The sequence below is a fragment of the Cervus canadensis genome, chromosome 18 (genome assembly GCF_019320065.1).
Source record: "Cervus canadensis isolate Bull #8, Minnesota chromosome 18, ASM1932006v1, whole genome shotgun sequence".
Taxonomy (NCBI): domain Eukaryota; kingdom Metazoa; phylum Chordata; class Mammalia; order Artiodactyla; family Cervidae; genus Cervus; species Cervus canadensis.
Window position 1 is genome coordinate 12,350,105 of NC_057403.1, and position 25,140 is coordinate 12,375,244.

At 48.8% G+C, this 25,140-nt stretch overlaps 1 protein-coding gene across 1 annotated transcript; it reads right to left on the reverse strand.

Annotated features, from left to right (window-relative positions):
• Window positions 1–3,235: 3,235 nt before the first annotated feature.
• EDDM13 (epididymal protein 13) lies at window positions 3,236–24,444 on the reverse strand. The gene is made up of 13 exons (XM_043437086.1): window positions 24,437–24,444; window positions 23,495–23,610; window positions 21,018–21,035; window positions 12,987–13,145; window positions 12,586–12,603; window positions 11,230–11,235; window positions 10,422–10,430; window positions 9,500–9,508; window positions 8,820–8,846; window positions 8,024–8,050; window positions 6,081–6,205; window positions 4,944–4,981; window positions 3,236–3,544 (listed from the first exon to the last, which is right to left on the reverse strand). The coding sequence occupies exons 1-13, from the start codon at window positions 24,442–24,444 to the stop codon at window positions 3,520–3,522; spliced, it is 585 nt and encodes a 194-aa protein (XP_043293021.1). The 3' UTR covers window positions 3,236–3,519.
• Between the last annotated feature and the right edge of the window lie 696 nt (window positions 24,445–25,140).

Here is a 25,140-nt window from a genome sequence, read left to right on the forward strand (position 1 = left end):
CATCTTCTCTTGGTAAATTTTATCAAAGGCTTCACTCCGGGCCACTGTGAACAGACTTTTCCAGTCCCCATTTGTATTTGTATTCCTGACACAATCATTTGTATTTGATTCTTGACAAATACAAAACAGTAAGTCCAGATCTACCGCACAATTGCACTCGTCTCACACACTAGTAAAGTAATGCTCAAGATTCTCCAAGCCAGGCTTCAGCAATACATGAACTGTGAACTTCCAGATGTTCAAGCTGGTTTTAGAAAAGGCAGAGGAACCAGAGATCAAATTGCCAACATCCGCTGGATCATCAAAAAAGCAAGAGAGCTCCAGAAAAACATCTATTTCTGCTTTGTTGACTATGCCAAAGCCTTTGACTGTGTGGATCACAATATGCTGTGGAAAATCCTGAAAGAGGTGGGGATACCAGACCACCTGACCTGCCTCTTGAGAAACCTGTATGCAGGTCAGGAAGCAACAGTTAGAGCTGGACATGGAACAACAGACTGGTTCCAAATAGGAAAAGAAGTACGTCAAGGCTGTATGTTGTCACCCTGCTTATTTAACTAATATGCAGAGTACATCCTGAGAAACGCTGGACTGGATGAAGCACAAGCTGGAATCAAGATTGCTGGGAGAAATATCAGTAACCTCAGATATGCAGATGACACTACCCTTATTGCAGAAAGTGAAGAAGAACTAAGAGCCTCTTGATGAAAGTGAAAGAGGACAGTGAAAAGTTTGGCTTAAAACTCAACATTCAGAAAACTAAGATCATGGCATCCGGTCCCATCACTTCATGGCAAATAGATGGGGAAACGGTAGAAAGAGTAGCAGACTTTATTTTGGGGGGCTCCAAAATCACTGCAGATGGTGACTGCAGCCATGAAATTAAAAGACACTTACTCCTTGGAAGGAAAGTTATGACCAACCTAGACAGCATATTAAAAAGCAGAGACATTACTTTTCCAATAGAGGTCCGTCTAATCAAGGCTGTGGTTTTTCCAGCAGTCATGTATGGATGTGAGAGTTGGGCTACAAAGAAAGCTGAGCGCTGAAGAATTGATGCTTTTGAACTGTGGTGTTGGAGAAGACTCTTGAGAGTCCCTTGGACTGCAAGGAGATCCAACCAGTCCATCCTAAAGGAGATCCGTCCTGGGTGTTCATTGGAAGGACTGATGCTGAAGCTGAACTCCAATACTTTGGCCACCTTATGCGAAGAGCTGACTCATTTGAAAAGACCCTGATGCTGGGAAAGATTGAAAGTGGGAAGAGAAGGGGATGACAGAGGATGAGATGGTTGGATGGCATCACCGACTCAATGGACATGAGTTTGGGTAAACTCTGGGAGTTGGTGATGGACAGGGAGGCCTGGCACGCTGCAATTCATGGGGTCGCAGAGTCAGACACGACTGAGCAACTGAACTGACTGAAGTCCAGATCAGATTTATAAATATGGCCTCAAGACATCATTTGAACTTCTGTGTCTGTTACTACTGCCAGTCTGTCACAAATACTGAACTGGAAATGGTAGGTGATGTAACCAAGAGGTTAAAACTTTCTTGTCTGGAGACTGTCAGTTCAGTTCAGTTCAGTCACTGAACTGGGCGATTCTGAGCTTCCCGCCTGGTGTTGGCGAAGCTCTGTTATTGAAACAATCAGTAATAAATAACCGTGCCTGGGTGCCTGCTTCCTAGTAAGTCCTCAGACACTTTGCTGGATTCATTCACTCTTTTTTGTTTATTTACTATTATTTTTTGCTCCCAGTTTGGTGAGAAACACAAGACTTCCCACTTCAGGCCTGTCTTCTTGAGAGCTAGGCCACTGAAGGGTCTCAGGAGCACCCCCGCCTACCCTAGGCATCCCTGGGCATTCGTTTATTCATCTAGCGGTTCTTTATTAAATGCCCGTTGTTAAGCGCCATTTGCCATGGAGACAGCAGGGATCGAACAGGGGGAATGGATGGTTTGAGCGAGGGGTCTTGGAAAGTGGACCCACGTTTCTCAGCCTCAGCATCATTGGCATTTGTGTCTGGAGGCCGTCCTGTCCACTGTAGGGGGTGGAGCGTCTTCCCTGGCTTCCACCTGCCTCACATTGCTGTGTAAGAGTGTTTGCTCCCCATTTAAGGAGCAGACTGGAACATATAGGTCCTTAGACCCAAACTAAAGAAAAAAGTGTTAGTCACTCAGTCACGTCTGATTCTTTGCGACCCCATGGACTGTAGCCCACCAGGCTCGTCTGCCCATGGGATGCTCCAGGCAGGAACAGGGGAGTCGGGAGCCGTTCCCTTCTCCATAGGCCCAAACTAAAAACAAAATGAAACCTCTGGTGCTATAGGAAAGCATTGGCAAATGTGTGTACAGTTACAGATTTCAGAGTATTTTTCATTGTGCTTTTTATTTTTTTTTTTTTAATAAAAAGTTTTCTGGTTGCGCTGGGTCTTCGTTGCTTTCTGAGGGCTTTCTCTAGTTGTGACATGCAGGGGCTCCTCTTCCTCATGGTCCACGGGCTTCTCAGTGCGATGGCTTTTCTTGATTCCAAGCGCAGGTTCTAGGTGAGCGGGCCTCAGTAGTTGCAGGACGCTGGCTCTAGAGCTTGAGCTCAGTAGTTGTTGGCGCACCAGCTTAGTTACCCCATAGCATGTGGAATCTCCCCGGACCAGGGATGGAACCCGTGTCCCTAGCATTGGCAGGCAGATTCTTATCCACTGCGCCACCAGGGATGCCCCTCATTGCCCGTTTTAACCAACTTCTTGGTGAACGAAACAACTGGTCCTCATCAAGGTGGTTAGGCACTATTAATATCCCACTTTTATAGAGAGTAAAAGGCGGCAGTGAAAAAACAATAACCTCTGCAGAGTTGCCGTCCAGTGAAGGGCGGAGCTGGGATATGGAAAGGAGTCTTCTGTATTCTCCACTTACAAGGCAGGCAGCACGGTAGAACCTCCTTCAAGGGTTGCCGCTAGAATTACGCGATAGATAGGGTTCTTCGCTTCCCTGGTGGCTCAGACGGTAAAGAATCTGCCTGCGATGCAGGAACCCGGGTTCGATCCCTGGGTCAGGAAGATCTCCTGGAGAAAGGAAATGGCAACCCATTCCCGTATCCTTGCCTGGAAATCCCATGGACATAGGAGCCTGGCGGGCTCCAATCCACGGGGTCACAAAGAGTCAGACACGACTGAGCGACTTCCACCGCCACCCCACACAGCTAAGTCTCGATGAAGAAGCAGGCATTCAGTCATTCAGCACGTGTACCTTTTATTACAGAAACATTGGGGAAGGGTTGAAAAAGGCTAAAGAGGAGTTGTGGAGGAGACCACTGCGGACGCTCACTCAGCTTCTCTCAGTGCTTCTGCTCACAGAGACCTTCTGGCCATGCCTCTGGGCAGACAGACACTATCCCTCAAAGGACTTGACGCATTACCCTCCAAATCGGCAGTCTAGGAACACGGAGGTTTCCCCAGAGGCCAGACCGACTAGCTGGGAGATGGAGGACTCGTGAGGGTTGAGCTGAGATGGAGAAGGGCAATTAGAAGGCACAGCAGGGATTGTTTCTAAGGAAGGGAAGAAAGAAGAGAGAAATGTATTTGAGCATCGGTTTACATCCTGGACGGCTGTCTGCTCTATGGACTCTGCCCACCTTGCCCCTCCGACCCACCGGACACGCTTCCCTAAATCTCAGCCGGCTGCTCCTCGCCATCTCACCATGCGAATATCTTCTCTTCAGAGAGAGGTTCTTCTGAACACTCAGTGGAAAAACCTACCCCCTCCAGTTCCTGTCTGTCACAGCATCTTCGAGGAAGCTCAGATGACTTATTCCCTGCCCTCCCACTAGGGGGCGTGCCTCAAGAGCACAAGGACCCTCCCTGCTGCACCCCTAGCCTAGCCCACTGGGGTCACCTAGGGTTGGTGCAGGGGGTGAATATGTAAGGCTTGCTCTGGGCTCTGGGGGATAGGTCGAGCATCTCATTGCTCCAGAAGGGGGTCACAGTCTGCTGCAGGGGGTCTGAAAACTACAGCCCCAGGGGGTGACTCCAGCTCACACCTGTTTTTACTTTTTATAGTTTTTAAAAATCGAGGTAAAATTCACATGACATAAAATTCACCATTTAACCGTTTTCAGTGAATCCAGAATTCATCATAGTGCAGTTACTTGATAAAAATGTACTGACTGCATTTCTCAATACGTTAATCATAGAATTATCACATGACCCAGACTTTCTACGCCTAGGTGTGTACTCCCAAGGAACTGGAAACAGGTGTTCAAGGAAAAATTTTGTGTGTCAGTGTTCTTAGCAGCGTATCAATAGCCAAAAGGTGGAGACAGCTCAAATGTCCTTCAACTGAAGAATGAATAAACAGGCACATATCCGTGCAAAGGAATACTATTCAGTCCTGAAAAATAATGAAGTCCTGATACATGCTATAGCCCTGATGGCCTTTGAAAACATGCTGAGTGAATGAAGCCAGACATAAAAGGTCACATAGTATATGAGTCCGTGTATACGAAATGTCCAGAATAGGTAAATCCAGAGATGGAGAGAGAGAGATGATTAGTGGCTGCCAGGGGCTGGGAGGAGACACTGCTTATGGTTGCAGAGGTTCCTTTAGGGATGATGAAAAGTTTTTGGAGCTAGATTGCCATGAGGGCTGCACAACATGGTGAGTGTACGAAACGTCACTCATGGTAAATTTTATGTTATGTATATTCTGCCACACCTTTAAAAAAAAAAAATCCCACATAACCTTTGAGGGAATTCACAAATGAATCCTTTCTGCTCTCCACGTCCTTATCATTGGTAAGCTGTGGCTTGAGATTAGGGAGATGAACTTGAAACTTTCCATTCAACTCTGTGATTCTACAGTTGGCATTTCCAAACTCACCTGGGGAATTTGAACCAAGCCCCCACCCCCACCTGGCAGTGGACAAACCCTCTCCCCCGTGGGACATACCTGTTGTCCACCTCCGGGTTACAGTAATGGCAGTAACACTTGGGAGGTTGAAGAAGAGGGGGAACCGGAAGCAGAAAGAAACGGTATTGGTGAGGCAACTCTACCACTCCCCCTCCATCCCTCCCCACGCCTCCTTTCTTCTTTCCTGCCTGTCTCCCTTTCCCCGCCCCGGCGGTGGTGGGCGGTGACATCCGTGATCTGGCTGATCTATCCAGCCTCCCCTCTTACTGCCCCATCCTCCAGCCAGTTCATTCATCCCAGTAAACAACACGGTGCTCTAACCTGGGGTTTCTCAACCTCAGCAGCCCTGCCACTTTGACCCGGCTCAGCCTTAGCTGTGGGCACCATCCTATGGGAGCCACGTGCCCGGCCTCCACCCACCAGATGCCAGCGGCATCTCCTCCCCCAGACGTGACCACCAGAAATGTCTGCAGGCGCTGCTGAGTGTCCCCTGGGTGGCAAAGTCAGCCTCATCGAAGAACCACTCATCTAAGCAAGGGTGCAAGGCTGGGGCTCATCATCTCGGCCCTCCCATATTCCCCGTCTCTCACCCCAAATCCCTTAGCACTGCTCCTTCTACAAGTGCAGCAAGGCGCTCCCCATCTTCACTGCCTTCCCCGACATCCTGCCCACCCCTTGGATACCCAGCTCCTCCTCCCCTTCCTCTGCACTCCCCCCCACCCCCTCCTCCCTCCATCTGTTCACCCCCCTCCTCCCCCACGAGGTACCCAGCTCCTCCCTCCCTTCCTCCGTGCTCCCACGCTCTCCTCCTCCCTCCATCTGTTCACCCCCCTCCTCCCCCACGAGGTACCCAGCTCCTCCCTCCCTTCCTCCGTGCTCCCACGCTCTCCTCCTCCCTCCATCTGTTCACCCCCCTCCTCCCCCACGAGGTACCCAGCTCCTCCCTCCCTTCCTCCGTGCTCCCACGCTCTCCTCCTCCCTCCATCTGTTCACCCCCTCCTCCCCCACGAGGTACCCAGCTCCTCCCTCCCTTCCTCCGTGCTCCCACGCTCTCCTCCTCCCTCCATCTGTTCACCCCCCTCCTCCCCCACGAGGTACCCAGCTCCTCCCTCCCTTCCTCCGTGCTCCCACGCTCTCCTCCTCCCTCTCCACCTTTAGGAACCCGGCTCCTCCTACCCAATCTCCTTTGTTGTAGGACACGAACAAGAAGGTGACCATCATGTAGGCACATCTCAGCCCATTCCATCTGGTTTTCTGCTTCAGCGGCTTCTTGGGGGTGGTGGCCGTTGGGAGGAACTTTACTGGGGAGATCCAAGTGGACACGACCAACATGAAGGCGTGCTGCCCCCTGTGTGGACATCCTGCCTTCCCCGCGACTCTGTCCACACAGATATCCCTCTGAACCCCACACCCTCAATCCACCTGCTTCTGGGATTGAAATGTGGTCCATTGCTACTGGGTGCCCTCACCTCCCCTCTCCATCTGCAAGGCACCAGTCTCACATCTCCTTCTGATTGCCATTGCACCAGCCTTCTACTCCACACTCCTCTTCCCCAGACCAGCTCCCACTGGGGGCCACAGGGATCTAACACCAGATATGACCCTGTCACCTCCTCATTCCAGACCCCATCTGGGGCACAAGCCCAGTTTTACTTGCTCAATATTCTTTCCCTCTTCTTTTCACATTTTAAATTTTAAAGAAAGTGTTACATTTTAATATTACATACAAAAAAACCCTAATACTAATAAGATATTTTTCAAAAAGGAGATGGCACTTGAAAATTCCCGGAGTGGAGGAAGCCACGTGAGTCATGGATGTTAAATTAAATCTTGCTTCTTTCAGGAACATAAGCAAAATTTAAATCATTTCTTTTAAATGTCTCTGATAATCATGAGAGGAACTTAAGTCATCTTCCCCAAAATGGCTGAAGATAGTCCCCTTTGAACCAACCATTGTGCCCTCAGGAAACCCCACTGTAATAACCATCATTTTAAAATATAAACAATTTCCTCAATTTCACGTTATAAGCTACCCTGTGAGGAACACCCTGCTCCTGCATCTCATATCAGTTTTGAATTTGAAAGCTCCCAGGTTAAGAACTATTCTTTGCACGATAAACTCTCCCTTAGTACTATTTTACTGATCTTGTGGTTTTAGCTTTGCTATTTCTGCATTTTTGACACATATAACTCACCTCACTAAACAGGACCTCCAGTCAAAAACCAGAACATTACCAGTGTAAAGGGGAAAATGAGAAAAAAAAAAAAAGCTCCTTGTTGAAATTTCAGGAAGGCAGACCCCCTCCCCTTTTCTTAGAGAATTTACTTTGTGGTTGTAATGCCTTTCTCTGTCCCTTCATTGTTGTTGTTCAGTTGCTAAGTTGTGTCCAACTCTTTGTGACCCCATGGTCTGCAGCACACCAGGCTTCCTTGTCCTACACTATCTCCCAGAATTTGCTCAAACTCTTGTCCATTGAGTCAGTGATGCCATCCAACCATCTCATCCTGTGCCTCCCACTTCTCCTCCTGCCCTCAATCTTTCCCAGCATCAAGGTCTTTTCCAATGAGTCTTCGCATCAGGTGGCCAGAGTATTGGAGCTTCAGCTTCAGCATCAGTCCTTCCGATGAACATTCAGGATTGATCTCCTTTAGGATTGACTTGTTTGATCTCCTTGCAACCCAAGGGACTCAAGAATCTTCTCCAGCACAATTTGAAAGGATCAATCATTTGGCGTCTTTAGCTGTCCCTTTGAAATGTATGCAAATCTTTTTTTAAAGAATTACTTATTTATTTGGCAGTGCTGGGATCAGTTTCAATGTCCTTCTTCACCTCGAGTAACCCTTTTGGACCTCAGCGATCAACAAAAGAAGTGACCGAAGAAAAACCAAGACGTTTCCCAATCACACCTCATTGTGCTCGGCCTCCTTGGTACCCATGGGCAGTACAGGGGGTGGGGTGGTCTGTAGGCTTTGGCTGCCCCTCAGGAGGACATCCTCTCAGGTTCTGAAGCCCTGACCTTGGCCACCTGAAATTGTGTCTCCTTAAGGCTTTGTCTTAACACAGACCAAGGGAACTCGCAGGCCTGTCGATGGGAACAGGCGTGATGCCATGCACCTACCTTCTTCCTTGCAGTCGCTTGATTCTTCTAAAAAGAGGAAGGGAAAGAGGCAAAGAAGGAAGGGAAGGAAGGAAGGAAGGGGGGGGGAAGGAAGAAAAGAAATCATCAACTAATTCTGAAATGAATACAAACCGTCAAGAGTGGTCTGCGCGCCCCAGATAAGGAGCGCCGAGAACGCACCCAGCCCCCCGCAGTCCCTGGCCTCAGGCACTGCGCGGCCTCGTGGCCCGTCCACCCGCTGTCCCCTCTGCCACGAACACCCTCCACCCACAAGTGCTCGTGACTGGCTCCCTCACCTCCTCCAAGTCTTTGTCAAAGTCACTTTCCCTGATCACCTTTTAAAAACGCATCCCTCTTTCCTACCCTGCCTTCCCATCTCCCTTCCTCTGTGATCTGCACAGGGCTTAGCATCCAACAGACTTCTAACCCACTATTTCTCTATGATTTGGGTTCTTCCTCTTCTCATCAGCTCTATTTGGACGCAGATTTCTGAACTGTTCCCTACTGTATCCCTAACGTCTAGAACAGGACTGATCATAGAGCGGCTAATATTAATTAGTATCTGTCGTTGGATGAACGAAAAAAAAGACACTTATCATGTTCAAATGATGATGATAAGGAGTGTAAGATTTCAATTAAAAATTGAAAAAGAAATTTAAAGCAAAACCCAAGAGTGTAAGGTTTGATGCCATTTAAAGACTCTTCCAACATTAAAAAAGAAAAGCAGATAAGTCTATATTTTTGTGTCCAGGAGCAAAAGCAAATGGTGGAGCCAATTAGCATGGTCATTACTTACCATTCAGTACCTGGAGGCTCAGCAAACCTGTGGAGACAATATAGAGATAGAATTGCCAAAGGCAGCCTGCTAAGTGCCCTTAGACCAACAACATGCAACTGACTCACGCCGAGCTGCCTCTCCTATCTTCTCATCGCTTCCTCAGGACGTTCATATTGCCTTAAGACTATCTGCCTGTCCCCTCATCAGTCTGTGTGGGGTTTATCTAGAGGTACAAGCGTGTGAGGTTCATCTTTGAGTTTCCACTGCCCTGCACAGTCCTATCCCGTACGGAGAGTTAAAAAGAATATTCTTCCCGGGCTTCCTTGGTGGCTCAGTGGTAAAGAATCCGCCTGCCAATGTGGGAGAGACCCGAGATCCCCGGTCCAGGAAGACCCCACATGCCTCGGAGCACCTAAGCACCACCACTGTGGAGCCTGTGTGTTCGGAAGCCTGGGAACCACAGCTACTGAGCCTCACCCTGGAGTTCCTGCTCCACAACACGAGAAGACCACCGCAAGCAGAAGCCCAAGACCACCTCTAGAGAGTCGCCTCCACTCCCCTCAACTAGAGGAAGCCATTCACAGCCGCGAAGACCCAGCACGGCTACAAATAAATCTTTTTTTAAAAAAGAATTTTCTTTTCCCAAACAAACTTCCCATGCCAAAATCTCGGGGCACGCATGGAGTGAGATTATTTACCGAGGATCTCTGATGTCATCCATCCAGAAGAAGATGTGGTCCGGGAGGTAGGACGGTGTTCAGGGTTGCAGACAAAGTCCAGAGCGTTGAGTCCAAGGGGCCATGAGAGATGAGACCATAGAAGGAAAAAAAAAAAAATAAGTCATAAGATCAGAAGATGCGGACACTGGGAGCAAATGAGAACAGAGCCCAGGCAGACGGTGCGGAGCCGCGAAGGGGAGATGGTTGGAAGCCCCGCCATGTGGGTTAGAGCAGAAATGTAGTGGCTGAAGCCATTCCTGGTGGCTCAGCCGTAAAGAATCCGCCTGCCAGTGCAGGAGACGCGGGTTCTATCCCTGAGTCAGGAAGATCCCCTGGGGAAGGGAATGGCAACCCCCTCCAGTGCTCTTGCCTGGAGGATGCCATGAACAGAGGGACCTGGCGGGCTACAGTCCATGGGGTCTCAAAGAGTCAGACGCGACTGAACGACTAAACAACAGCCAGTGGCTTAAGGAACTGGCGCTGGATCAGAGTCAGGCTGGAAAGGCAGCCCCCACGCCTGCCCCACATATTTGCCGTCCCCATGTCGTAGGCACCTTAGACACTTCAGATGAATAATGCCTACCTGGACCGGGAAACGCAACAAAATATATTAAACGTGCCCGGTGCCCAGGAAACCCTGAAATAATTTTCCTTATAGTCATCACCATTGTCGTAAGAACGTTGCCCATATCCCTGATTTGACCAGGGCCTTGGTTCCCATAAGACATCCCCCCTTCAGAAAGTGAAAATCATGCAGCCATTTTTTCCAGTCCCCGGATTAATAAAAAAAAAAAAAGAAAGATTCTGTGATCGGTGAGGCTGTGTCTGGGAAGGGACCTCATCACAGAGATAAGAAAGGGAACAAGACAGACGCGGGGACAATGTGAAAAAAGAAACTCACGTTTCAGGACTGCCGAGGTGCAGGCGGTGGGGAGGAGAAATTCCAGCGGGAGCCATTGGGCATCAACAGAAAAGGGAGAGGATGAGAAGTGTGACTGGCTTCTTCCCGGTTCATCCCACCCTGCTGGTCCTCCAGAGAGACCCTCCCATTGCAGTGGGATGCAGGTGCCCCCAGATCTCACGGGGTGGCCAGGGGCCAGGGTGGGGACTCTGCCTGCTTCCACTACACTTGTCTCCTTTGGAGCCCTGTTTATCCCGGTGGACAGACTCCCCAGACACCCGTTTCCCTCGAGCGTTGGTCCCCCAGAGATGAGGAAGCTCCTCAGAAGAAGATGCCCCGACCCACTTTTATCTCCTTTCTCTCCCTTTCTATCTCAGGAGGGAGGAGCAAAGAGGGAGCCGTGGCTCCGAGCTCCTCCTCATTGAACTGTCCTCTCAGCAAATACACGCAACTCAGTACATCCCTGCGTGCTGGGGCTGTGGTCCTCGGCTTCTGATGAAATCTGGAGGCCTTGATGGCCGTGCGCTCACACACCCAGTCATACATACAGCCTCAGACCCACCCCAGCAAACCACAAACTCTGGGGCTTATGCGTGCAGTCTCAGGGAGCTTGTGGACCCCGGCGGGTCAGTCTGAGCCCCCTTCAGAGTCCAGAGTGACAGATGGAGACCCTGTTAGCAGAAGGTCTCTCTCAACCCGGGTCCCCAGGTGAGAACAATCCAAAGATTCCCTTCTCTTTCCTGTTTACTTTTTTGGTCTCAGCGTCTGAGAACACCCGAATTACCAGAGAAAAGGAAGAATAACTCACTTTTTACTGGAAGGTGCAGCAGGACCAGAAATGAGGGGGTCAACATGGAAAAAAGTGAGCAAGAGAGTAGGATCAAATACACACCACCCCCCACCAGCACATCCTTTGTTCACCCATTAAACATTCTTAAAGTTATTTGTAAGCTTTTATTGTGAGCTAATTATAGACTCACAAAAACACTGCAAAACTAGCACCAGAGGGGGTTGCCCTTTCCTCCTCCAGGGGATCTTCCCAACCCAGGCACTGAACCCGCATCTCCTGCATTGGCAGGCGGTTTCTTTGCCACTGAGCCACCTGGGAAGCCTCAGTTTGGGGAGCCATGCCTTAAAACTCGGGTTCCATCTGGCACAGAGTGCCACGTGAGGATTCAGCAGTATCATAGAGGTGGATGCTCCAATGTTGGTTCTCTTCCACCCCTTCCCATTAGCAAAAATTGCATCCATCAGCCATAGAAGGGAGCTCTCTTTTGCTTCAGGAGTAGTGGTGCGGCCCGTGTGTGTTAGACATGCTTCAAGGTCATGGGTGTGACAGGTGGACAAGAGTCTGCCTTGGAGGCGCAATAGAGATGGGAGACAGAGGTGCTTTGCCAGCTCGCCTGACCTGGGGGCATACGTCCGTCTTCCTTAGAATGTGTCCCCCGCTCTCTAGCCAGAGAATGGCCCACTTTCTCTCCCAAGAACCAGCAAACTGTTTCTTCTGGAAGGTAGGCCCTTTTTTGTGGGAGCAATTTATACACCAAACGAAAGTAATATCCCTGAGACCCGGGGCTGTGCCGGAGCTGGCTTGCAAGAGATGGTTGTTAAATCTGCAAAACTTTCGCAAGCCACTGCCAAGCCTAATTAGTGGCTTCAGATCAGCCCAGAGATAAAGCATTTACACCACAGAAATTGGCAGTCCGTGCAAACCAGGGCTCCCCTGCAGACCCTCTCCCCACAGAAATGGTTGTGAAATGTTACAAGCACAGCCCGGCTGCAGCCTATTTCTAACAGTTTTGCTTTTGACCTCAAGACAATATCTAAATGCCAGGGCCTGCACCAACACTTCCCCCCGTTGTTTTTTTCCACTGCAGCTTGTTTTGTTTGGTTTTTGGCTGCACTGGGGGACATGCAGGATCTTAGTTCCCCAAGCAGGGCTGAAACCCAATGCAGAGTCCTAACCCCTGGAGCACCAGGGAATTCCCCTCCCCTGAATTTTTAATGAGGAAATCCCGGGGACAGAGGAGCCTGGCGGGCTGCAGTCCACAGGGGTCACAAAAGAGTCTTGACATGATGGAGCAGCTGAACAAGCTATGATCCCGGAGAGGGTTACGGGAATGTCATCTCAAGGACACAGACTCGGGATTGAAAAAGCACTTACTTTCTTCCTCTGTCCTGTCTGGAGGCGAGGGTGCAAGCAGCCAGGTTCCCACGGAGGTGCAGAGGGAAGACAGAGATAAGCGTCAAGACACCGGGAAATAAGGACAGGCAAAACGAGACTCCCTGACCAGTCAGAGGAGACAGAGGCAACGCGCCATTGGACACGAGGCGGGTGGAGGCGCGGTCCTTCCCTCTCTCTCTCTAACTAGTACTGGTGGGGCCTCTGGTGTGTGCAAGGCGTGCAGGCTACACAGAAAGCGAGCCGGACAAGCGTCTCACTCTCGGGGAACGCGAGCACGCGGAGGCCAGAGAGGCGGCCGCGCGAATCAGAAACCCATCCGGGGCAGGGCGAGGGCTTCTGGGTGCGGCCGGAACCTGCTCGGGGGGGCGGCGTTTGCTGACCTGGTGGGGATGCCAGAGAAGGCGTCTTGGAGGAACTGTCACTGAGTCTGACACCTGAAAGATGAGGAGGGATTAGCCGGTGAAGACCTTTGGAGGGGAGAGAGAGAGAGAGACGCGCTCCCGGCGGTGGGACAGTCCTGGGTGGGAAGGAGTCTGGAGCTTTGGAAGAATGGAGAGAGACCCGCCGAGGGGACACGGCAGGAGAAGATGACCGGGGGGACAAGAACGTCCAGAGTTAGATGATGCCCGGCCCTGTGGGTCATTTTAAAGACCTCGGGCTTCATCCTAAGTGAAAGGTCACGCTGACCAGAGGCGGGAAAGCACCAGCTGGAAAATGCTGACAGAGAAGCCCCCGCCAGGAAGTCCCCCATAAGTCCCAGGGACAGACATCCACCAATCAACAGCCCGTTGCCAGGCAGACTGATGGACGCGAAGGCGCCAAGACTCCGGCCAATCAAAAACTGACATGAGACCGAAAAGTCCAATCAGCACCCTAGAGCCCGATTCTAACCATATATGGAAAGGTCCCGCCACTTCCGCATCCGCCAGGGTATATAAGTGTCGCCCCCTTCCCACAGGTTGCAGACTCCCGCTTTTCACCTGCTCGCGCCTGGGAGCGATTGCCCAGTAAAGCCTCTTAATACTCCGGCACTCTCTTTGTCTTGCCGCGGTGTTCTTACACTAAGAGCGATGGGCAATCAGGGAAAGACTTGGACCCAGCTCTTGGGCAACTTACCCATCTCTCTAGGGCTTGGTTTTCTCATAAAAGTGCAATTATAATGGGATGGCCGATCGTCCTGGTTGGCCCAGGACTTGAAGGGGTTCACTGGGTGAGTGAGTTTTAAAGCTAAAACTAGGCATGTCCTGGGCGCACAGAGTCACTCTGGATTATAATGGGATCCACCCGTCTCAGAGGGGTTATGAGGCTTAAAAGAAATTGAAGCAGAGCCCTGAAACATACTGGCTTTTTCCAAGATGCTCCATGAAATTTTCTTAAAGAATTTTTTTTTTTTTTTTTTGGATGTGGATCATTTTTAAAATCTGTGGAATTTGTTACAATATTGTCTTTTATGTTTTGGCTTTTTGGCCTGGAGGCCTTTGAGACCTTAGGTCCTTGACCAGGGATGGAACCCACGCCCCCTGCATTGGAAGGCAACATCTTGCTACTGGACCACCAGGGAAGTCCCACATGAAATTTTTGTTAGTTACCACTTTGCCTCTGATGCTCTTCCTCTTTCTGGCTCTCAGTTTTCGTGTCTGTACAGACGGTTTCCGGCCTGTGAGCCGCGACTATGGCCTCTGTAGCCGCTGTTTAGTTGCTAAGTCGTGTCCGAGTCTTTTGCGACCCCATGGACTGCGGCCCGCCAGGCTCCTCTGTCCGTGGGATTCTCCAGGCAGGAATTCTGGAGCGGGTTGCCGTGCCCTCCTCCAGGGGGTCTTCCTGACCCAGAGATCGAAGCTGGGTCTCCTGCATTGGCAGGCGGATTCTTTACCACTGAGCCACCAGGGAAGCCCTGACTATGTGGCTTTATCCACACTCAACTCTGGATCTGAGGTTATTTTGCCTCGTAATGTCTATCCGACGTTGATCTTTGCCTTATAGCTGTGTTGTGTGTTGACTAAGAAGCGCATTTCACTGTTTATGAAGTCTGGCTGTTTTCCAAGGAGGGAGGTCGTGGCCCATAAAGCTCTGATATTTCTGGATGGAGAGGATTCTTCGAGGGTAGGTGTTAGGGAGTCCTGTATTATTCAGCTTGTGAGAAGGAGAAGGTCTCGGAACTCCACAGGCAGGGTGGGAAGAAGGGAAACAGGAGATGAGAAGAGAGAGAGGGAGCAGAGATGGGAGAAGGCCATCCGTTCAGGGCTCTGGCTGCTCTGCACGCTCTCGTTACTTGTAGGTCTCAGCCGATTTCTCACAGAAACCAGGGAAGGAGGGTTCTGCTTCTAGGTTGATGGGGACATAGAGAAAGCACAGAGCTCTTCAGGAACCCAAGGGGACAGAAGTGAGAAACTTGTCTTTGAAGGAGCAGAAGCAGTGATGAGGGCTATGGACTCCAGAACCCCTTGACAAATGGGGTGCAGGGACCTGGGCCCACTTTAACCAGCTCCCTAGTACCTGAGTTTTTCATAGATTTTATTATAACATCATATATTTTTTATAACATATAGGATGTTATATTTTATTATAACATTAAGAAGCACCCCTTATAGCGTGGATTACTAGCCCTACTCTATGGGAGAAGAGCACAGCCTTGCCCCAGGGTCCCATATGCTGGTAAAGAACAGAGCTGGCTTGAAAGGCCAGGCGTATCCACCCTGGAAGTCCAGTTCACGTTTCCGTCTGCCTGGAGATCCAGATCCAGGCGTGTCCTCTGCACTGGGACAGGAACCCCCAGGGATGGCTGGAAAGGTCTCAGGTGAACACAGATTCACTGTCACTCCTTTGGAGTCACATGGTGGGAATATGTAAGCTAATATCGAGTTCACTTTACAATTCTCTTTCTTCTAAAAAGTCTCAAAACGAAGCTAACTTGTCCAGAACCTCTCTCTAATGCTCTCTGGTCTTCCTTTCCGCTGAAGAGAGAACTGTCTTCAGACTAAGACCCTCAGCAGTCATCAATATCGTTATAATTAATGCTTATTTCCATTGTTTCATTATGTCTATTTTTGAAGTTATCGTCTTAGAACTTACTTTGGCATTGCCCTTCTTTGGGATTGGAATGAAAACTGACCTTTTCCAGTCCTATGGCCACTGCTGAATTTTTCAAATTTTCTGGCACATTGAGTGCAGCACTTTAACAGCATCATCTTTTATTACTTTAAATAGCTCGGCTGGAATTCCAACATCTCCACTAGCTTTTTTCATAGTAATGCTTCCTAAGACCCACTTGACTTCACACTCCAGGATGTCTGGCTCTAGGTGAGTGATCACACCGTCGTGGTTATCCGGGTCATTAAGACATTTTTTTTTGTACAGTTCTGTGTTTTCTTGCCACCTCTTCTTAATCTCATCTGCTTTCTGTTAGGTCCTTGACATTTCTGTCCTTTATTGTGCCCATCCTTGCAAGAAATGCTCCCTTGGTATCTTCAATTTTCTTGAAGAGATCTCTGTGGCTTAGTCGCTAAGTCGTGTCCGACTCTTGCAACCCCATGGACTGTAGCCCACCAGGTTCCTCTGTCCATGGAACATGGAACATGGAATTTTCTAGGCAAGAATACTGGAGTGGTTTGCCATTTCCTTCTCCTCTAGTCTTTCCCATTCTGTTGTTTTTCTCTATTTCTCTGCATTGCATCTTCTTAGAACAAATGTTACTGACTTTTCACTGACTAAAGGAAGGTAAGGCTTTCTTTGCAAGTTTATCTATTTAAGCTTTTAAATACAGGAAGTCCTTTTAAAGTGGAGTCCTTTACAGGAAAATATAAACGATAGCATTGGACTGGATAGTAGTAGATATAGCAGGAACTTCTGTTGGGGTTCAGCCTCTCTACCTGTGAACGTGGGGACAAGTTTTTTCAGCCATCCCATTTTGAAAAACCAGAAAGCTAGATGCTTCCCCATGTTGCTGAAGGGGTGGGAAAATTAGCATTCTGTAGGTGGTTTATGGAACTGTAAGTTTGTTAAACTTCCGTCCAAATTTAAAAGGCCTCTGCTCTTTGACCCAGTCATTTGGGTCTTGACCTCAAAAAGTTGAAGATCTACGTGTCTAAGCGTATTTCTTGTAAGAATACACAGGAGACTAGTCGCAGTGGCTGTTCCAAGACAGTAGAACTGGGAATAGGATAGAGGGGAAGATTTTGACTCTCATTTTATGTTCCTACAACTTTTCTCATGTGCATATATCTTTTATAACTTAAAAAAAAAATCTACCACATGATATTTCTCATGCAAAATTCTAGTGCTCTCATTCCACACTAATAAAAATTTCCATTACCTTAAAACTCTAAGAGACAAAATGTGATCAGATACTGTCTGAACGGTTCTTCCGAAATAAACAAAGAAAACATAAATAAACAAAACACTGTATTTAAATAAATAACTAAAAACACAAAACTCCATAAATCTGCATTACCTTATAGACAGGAGAAGAGAAAGACAAGAAAAGACAGAATTCTCACACTTACCATCTGCCGACAGCCTGCTCATCATACCTGGAGAAGACACAACGAAAGATGTGCAAATGCAACAGGAGGAAATATACCTAATTAGTGGATTTCCCCAGTTCAACGGATTTAATAAGCTCTCTTCTTTGGAAAGTATGGCTATGAGAGCTTGGGTGTGACTCAGGGCTTCCCCATTACTCCCATCATCCCTTTTTTCAGCCCCATCACCACTAGCAGACATCAGTGTCTCTAATCTAATTTCTGGGTTTTGTGTGTGTGTGTGTTTTCCATCAGTCTCTGAGTTCCTTAAGAGTGAGCATACATGACTCATCTTTGGGTTTCCGTCACCCAAGCATGGCTCCAGACATACGTCAAATGCCCAGAAAATCTTGCTCAGAGTTTCCCCTCAAAGTTCACAGTCTGAGGGCATCTTGAATGTGGTGAGGTATTTACCTACGATTCCTGAGAGCAGTCGATCCAGAGTCGGCATGGTGGTGGAGGATACAGACGTGGTACAGAGCGGTGGGACCAGGGATCACGGAGAGGAAGCCATGAGGAGAAAACCAAAAGTGAGATCAGATGCTGGGAGCTGGGACAGGCTTGGAAACAGAGTCCACCGTGGGCGCAGGGAGCAGCTAGGTGAGATTATTGAGAATGGCTTTGTGTTTGATTTCAGGGAGATTTAAGTGAGCGGGGGTAGGGGGGAAACATTCATGGGCCATTCTTCAGCCAGGTAGGAAAGAGAGAAATAAACTATTCTTCACTGACTCTGGAAAAAAACCAAATGCTCTTTCCTTCTACTGATTTCACACCAACCCTCTAAGGTTAGAGAACTGTCTTCATGTTGTCAATGAGAATAGCTGAAGCTCTGAGATATTGTATTAATTTTTGAAGCCCCACACAATGGATGAATGAAAGCACAAAAATTCAAACTCAAGTCTCTCCAACCTCCTCTATAAAGTTCTATTTCCTCACCCACAAGGTGAGTATATTAATATCCATTGCAGGGTTGGGGTTAAGTTGTCTATATACTGATAATAATAATAATAACAAGCTTACACAGAGATGATTGCATGTATGTTCATGGCGAGGGGCATGGAGACAGAAGAAGGAAGAATTATGTGTGCTAAGTCACTTCAGTTGTGTCCAACTCTTGGTGACCCCATGGACTGTAGCCCACCATGCTCCTCTGTCCATGGGATTCTCCAGACAAGAATACTGGAGTGGGTTGCCGTGCCCTCCTCCACAGATCTCAGATAGACCTGAATTTAGCTCTACAACCAAATGGCTTTCCTTTAGTCACAAGAGGACCACAGAAATGTACTCAATTCTGATCAACTAGTTTTTACAGGGGAAGGAGAGAGAGATGCACTATTTTCTTTTCATCAAGGTATCCAGTCTCGACTTTTAATGTCTCTAGATTAGAAGCTGGGCTATGGACAGTCACAAGAAGAAAGATCCTTGAAAGGCAGGCAAAAATTACCCCGTCGGCCAAGGGCTATCAGAGCCCAAAGGGAGAGAGAGGGAACAAAAATGTTACCTTTCAGCACTGTTGTCCATGCAAACAGCAGGAAGGAGAGGATCAAAGGCAGCCGGTGGGGATCAGAGAGAAGGTGAAATGTGTTAATTCGTCCCTTATACCCCATTGCATCCCCTGGGTCTCAGGACAGGATGGGGCCCCAGAATGAGAAGCTGTGCCTTGTTCTAAGAACCATAGACCTCTTTGTGTGTGCTCAGTCATTCAGTCATGTCCGACTCTGCGACCCCATGGACTGTAGCCTGCCAGGCCCCTCTGTGCATGAGATTCCCTAGGCAAGAAGACTGGAGTGGGTTGCCATTTCCTTCTCCAGGGGATCTTCCCGACCCAGGGATCGAACCCAAGTCTTTCTTTACCCCTGAGCCATCAGGGAAGCCCATAGGCCTCTTTGCTGCTGCTGCTGCTAAGTCACTTCAGTCGTGTCCAACTCTGTGCGACCCCATAGACGGCAGCCCACTAGACTCCGCCATCCCTGGGATTCTCCAGGCAAGAACACTGGAGTGGGTTGCCATTTCCTTCTCCAATGCGTGAAAGTGAAAAGTGAAAGTGAAGTCGCTCAGTCGTGTCCGACTCTTAGCGACCCCAAGGACTGCAGCCTACCAGGCTCCTCCGTCCATGGGCTTTTCCAGGCAAGAGTAGTGGAGTCGGGTGCCATTGCCTTCTCGAGACACATTTATCCTAGAGGTCAAGAAACCCTGAGACACCATGGTCTGGGGCATCCAACCACCCACCCCCTTACACCTGAGTCTCCGGAGGGTGGCAGATGAGGGTCTCCATAACAACCAGTAGTCAGAGACCAGGATGGTTAATACTTGGCAAGGAGGGAGCCGTGGCCAGTCTGCACCCACTTTCTCTCATCTACAGCCCACCAATGAATCCGCACAACGCAGTCCAGTCCGGTTGTACGTGTTAGTGCCCAAGGTCCTACTGAAAATCTGATCGCAGCTATAAAGTCCATATTCCCAGGAAACCACCGAGATTCTCACACCCAGTTTTGCACAAGATTACAGAGGCTGGTTTACCTCCCCGAAGTCCATCTGGTTGGCCCCAGAGATCTGCAGGCTCTGAGTTTGGAGCCATGCTGAGATTGAGAGCATCCTGTGAGCGGCCCAGGGTGAAGATGACAGACAGCCATCTCCCTGTCCCCTGTACCCTTCCTCCTCCGGTTGAAGGGCTCCCTAGTTACATAGTCAGAAGGAGATCAGACTTACATTTGACTGGAAAAGGACAACAGGACCAGGAGTCAGGGGATCAACATGGAAGATAAAAGCAAGAGAGAAGTTTGAATTAACAGTAATTTATCCACCTCAGATGATTTCCGCATGCACGCCTTTCTTCCTTCAGTTGAAAGTGAAAGTCGCTCAGTCATGTCCGACTCTTTGCAACCCCCTGGACTATACAGCTCATGGGATTCTCCAGGCCAGAATACTGGAGTAGGTAGCCTTTCCCTTCTCCAGGGGATCTTGCCAACCCAGGGATCGAACCCAGGTCTCCTGCATTGCAGGCGGATTCTTTACCAGCTTAGGCACCAGGGAAGCCCAAGATAGGATGGGGCCCCAGAATGAGAAGCTGTGTCTTGTTCTAAGAGCCACTCTGTGTGTGCTCAGCCTTCCTTCGTTTACCCTGGCCTGTTCTCACAGGGTGAGGGGTTTCACGAGAGGCTGTTTGTGCGTAGTTTGTCATGTATCATTAGACAAAGATCAAACGGCCTGGTTACACTCTTGGTAAGGATGTTGAGAGCTCTACTTCTTTTTTTTAAACTTTTACTTTTGTATTGGGGTATAGCCAGTTAACCATGTAGTGATAGTTTCAGGTAACAGTGAAGGGGCTCAGGCATGCATACATGTGCGTCCACTCTCTCCCAAGCCCTGCTCCCGTCCAGGCTGCACATGACACTGAGCAGACTTCCCCGTGCTCCGCAATAGGTCCTTGTTGGTCATGCATTTTAAATATAGCCGTGTGTCCATGTTCATCCAAACTCCCTAACTGTCCCTCCCCTTATTCTTCCCCCAGCAACCATAAGTTCCGAGGACCCATCTCTAGCATTACAGTTTTATAAATGAATCCTACAGATAGATTTTATTTATATATGTGTGTGTGTGTCAGAATATAACTCTAGTGAAAATATTCCAACCATTCTTTCTTTCTGATGAGAGCTCTCCATTCGTGCACTGAGCCTGTCTTCCCCAGACAAAAGGATGGATGAACAGCCCTTTGGGCAGCAGGCGTCACTAGAAGACAGAGATGTCGATGGCTTGCTTTTACTAGTGATGCCCTGGCCCCCAAGACGAAGCCCACTTTGCCCTAGAATCCCCAGAGGGGTCTTAAAATCTACATGAATCTGAAAGGAACTGGCTATGGGAGTACAGACTTGGGATGTTCACAGTTCTTACTTTTTTCTTCAGTTGCAACTGGAGGTGAAAGTGTTAGGCCATCCGGATCCCAGCAGGAACAGGAAGGAGGGAGCAGGGCGCAGGGAGAGAATTCAGCATTAGACTCAGATCAATGCAGTGCCCAAGGAGCCCAGAGCTGAAAGTGTCACTGGAGACACACTAACCCATCCAGTCTATCGGTAAAGCTACTTAAGTTGACTCATCCTTCTAGCCATCCATTATCCATCTATCTGTCCATTTACTTGTTCACCATCCATTGATTTATCCATCTAACCATCATCCGTTCATCGTCCATCCATACTGCCATTCATTCATCATCCATCCATCCTTCCTTCCATCCATCCACCCATTCACCATCCATCCATCCACCCACTCATGCATTCACCCATTCACCATCCATCCATCCATCCTTCCATCTACCCATTCACCATCCATCCATCCTTCCATCCACCCACCCATTCACCCATTCACCATCCCTCCATCCTTCTATCCATCCATCGACCTATTCACCATCCATCCTTCCATCCATTCACCCATTCGCCATCCATCTTTCCTTCCATCCATCCACCCATTCACCATCCATCCATCCACCCATTCACCATCCATCCATCCACCCACCCATTCATGCATTCACCCATTCACCATCCATCCATCCTTCCATCCACCAATTCACCATCCATCCTTCCATCCATCCACCAATTCACCATCCATCCTTCCATCCATCCATCCATTCACCCACTCACCATCCATCCATCCATCCATCCACCCATTCACCCATTCACCATCCATCCATCCTTCCATCCATCCATCCACCAATTCACCATCCATCCTTCCATCCATCCACCCATTCACCATCCCTCCATCCTTCCATCTGTCCATCGACCTATTCACCATCCATCCTTCCATCCATCCACCCATTCACCATCCATCCTTCCATCCATCCACCCATTCACCATCCATCCTTCCATCCATCCACCCATTCACCCATTCACCATCCCTCCATCTTTCCATCCATCCACCCATTCACCATCCCTCCATCCTTCCATCCGTCGATCGACCTATTCACCATCCATCCTTCCATCCATCCACCCATTCACCATCCATCCATCCTTTCACCCATCCATCCACCCATTCACCATCCATCCATCCTTTCATGCACCCATCCAACCATTCACCATCCATCTATCCTTCCTTTCATCCATCCATCCATTCACTATCCATCTATTCTTTTATCCACCCATCCAACCATTCATCATCCATCAATTTATCCATCTCGCCATCATCCACCTGTCATCCATCCATTATCCATGCATCATCCATCCATCCAACATTCACCAGCCACATATACTGGCCACTGGTCTGTGCTCGATGCTGGGGGCACAGGTGAATTAGACTCAATTCCTGCTCTGTAGGTATCTGTGACACTGGTGGGGAGAGAGATGCTGGTACAGGAGAAAAAAAGACATCACAAACCCTGCTCTCATGGAACCTGTGACCCATGGCGGTCTTGCACATCTTACAGGCCCTTCACACTTAGCATCCAAAAGAGAACTTGTGGCCATCACCCTTCTACCCATCAAAAGATAAGCTGTTACTTTTTGTTGATAAAATAAATATCCATGCATTCATATTGATGTAATTACTTGAATACATAAATAGAGCAGAAGCATTGAGTCTTCCTTACAGAAGCGTTCCAACTGATACATGTAGCAGGAATAAGAGAAATAGAAAATCACGATCATGCAAAACTACAACAATCAGTTTGGCAGATGAGATCCACAGATGGATGCTGCAATTCGTGGGGGGAAAGTTTGAGGAGGACTAGGATATCTGTGAAGTTCCCAGTGATCTCAGCCAGATTATCTATTAATTACAAAGGGGAAAATAGCAGCTGGTCAGTGATCAAACTTAACATCACAGGTAATAAGGCACTTCGCCAACACATCATCTCTGATAAAGCGTGTAGAGGACAGGTTAGCACCACTTCTGCGGGGCAATCACTCCCACCCCGGTGTCACAGATTGTTGTGAGTGCTCAGTCGTGTCCCGCTCATTGTGACGCCATGGACTGTAGCCCACCAGGCTCCTCTGTCCATGTGATTTCCCAGGCAAGAATACTGGAGTGGGTTGCTGTTTCCTCCTCCAGGGGAGTCTTCTCGACCCAGGGTTTGAACCCGGGTTTCTGGCGTCTCCAGTCTTGGGTGGATTCTTTTTACTACCTTGCCACCTAAGGAGTTGGTGATTTAACCAGCGTTCAGATACAAGTCTATGTGTCTCCAAGGGCAGGAGCCATGATTCCCAGGACTCGCCCACCCCTCCATCTCCACCAAGGGAAAGGGGAAATGGGAATTTCTAAACAGGGAGCGGGAAGGAACCTGGACTTGGACCCGAGGAGGCTCACTGAGGCCAGCCACCGGGCCCCTGCCCGTGGTAAGAAGAAACGGAGGAGCGGGAGACGGCAGGAGGAGCTGGGCTTACCTTCCCGGGGGATGCAGGCATCTGCCAGTCCCAGGAAAAGTAGAATCAGCAGGAACATCTTCAGAGAGGGCCCTGACTTGTGGACAGCGGGCTTGGGGGTTGGGGTGGACGAGCTCCTTCCAGGACCAATGGGACTCTGGTCACTCGCTGTTCTCCCAGATTCCAAGGGCAAAGCCAACTGCCCACACACACCCTCCAGCCACCCGGAGGCTGCAAGCGTCCACTCCGTGCCCACGACACCAGGGGCTGACACACAGACTGCTTCTTCCCACCGGCGTCTGCTTATTCATCTTTTTTTTCTTTTTTTAGGTACCCGAAAAAGAGTTAAATGCATCAGATACTTTTCAAAAATTTTTATTTATTTATTTAGCAAGCTCTGGGAGTTGGTGATGGACAGGGAAGCCTGGTGTGCTGCAGTCCATGGGGGTCGCAAAGAGTCGGACAGGACCGAGTTAACTGAACTGAACTGATTTAGCTATCCGGGGTCTTAGTTGTGGCATGTGGGATCCCCGAGCAGGGATCGAACTTGAGTCCCCGACATTGGGAGCTCGGAGTCTTAGCCACTGGACCACCAAGGAAGTCCCTGCTTATCTACCCTAAAACAACATTTTAGAATAATTTTACGCTGAGCCTGATCCTTGTCATCCTATGGTTCCCATCTCCTGTTTGTATAGGACTCGTGACCTATAAGTGGCTTTAAAAAATATTCTGAGGGCTTCCTTGGTGGCTCACTGGTGAAAAATATGCCTGCCAATGCAGGAGACACAGGTTCAATCCCCATGTCGGGAAGATCCCCTGGAGAAGGAAATGGCAACCCACTCCAGTATTCTTGCCTGGAAAATCCATGGACAGAGGAGCCTGGTGGGCTACCGTCCATGGAGTCTCAAAAAGTCAGACACAACTTAGCGATTGAATAACAACAACGAATGAATGATCTGTTACCTGTACATCTCTTAAGAAGTGATTTTGGGGGATTCCCTGGCAATCCAGTGGGTTAGGACTCTACACTTTCACTGCCGAGACCAGGGGTTGGATCTCTGGTTAGGAACTAAGATCTCACAGGCCACACGGCAGGAAAAAAAAAAGTCAAAAAAAGAAAAAAAAGATTATTTCGTGCATGAAGTATTCAAAGTCCTTTACTTTTACGCACAGTATACTGATCATGTCTCCAAGCCTTCAACTATTTAACAACCACTGCTTTGTAAGCATAAGTTTTTTAAAAATTGTGTTTTGGCCAAAGGGCTTTCAGCATGAAGCTGGAGATTGTCATCCTGAGTGAAGTAATTCAGACAGAGAAAGACAAATATCACAGAATATCACTTACATATGGAATCTTAAAAAAATGGTACAAATGAATTTATCTACAAAACAGAAACGGAATCACAGTTGTAAAAAATAAACTTATGGTTACCAGACAGGAAGGGAGGAGGAATAAATTCAGAGATTGGGACTGACATATACACAAAAGTGTCAGTCACTGAGTCGTGACCAACTCTGCAACCCTAGGGACTTCAGCCCACCAGCCTCCTCTGTCCATGGGATTCTCCAGGCAAGAACACTGGAGAAAAAAAAAAAAAGAGAGAGAGAGAGAGAAAGAAAAAAACACTGGAGTGGGTAGCCATTCCCTTCTCCAGGGGGGTCTTCCC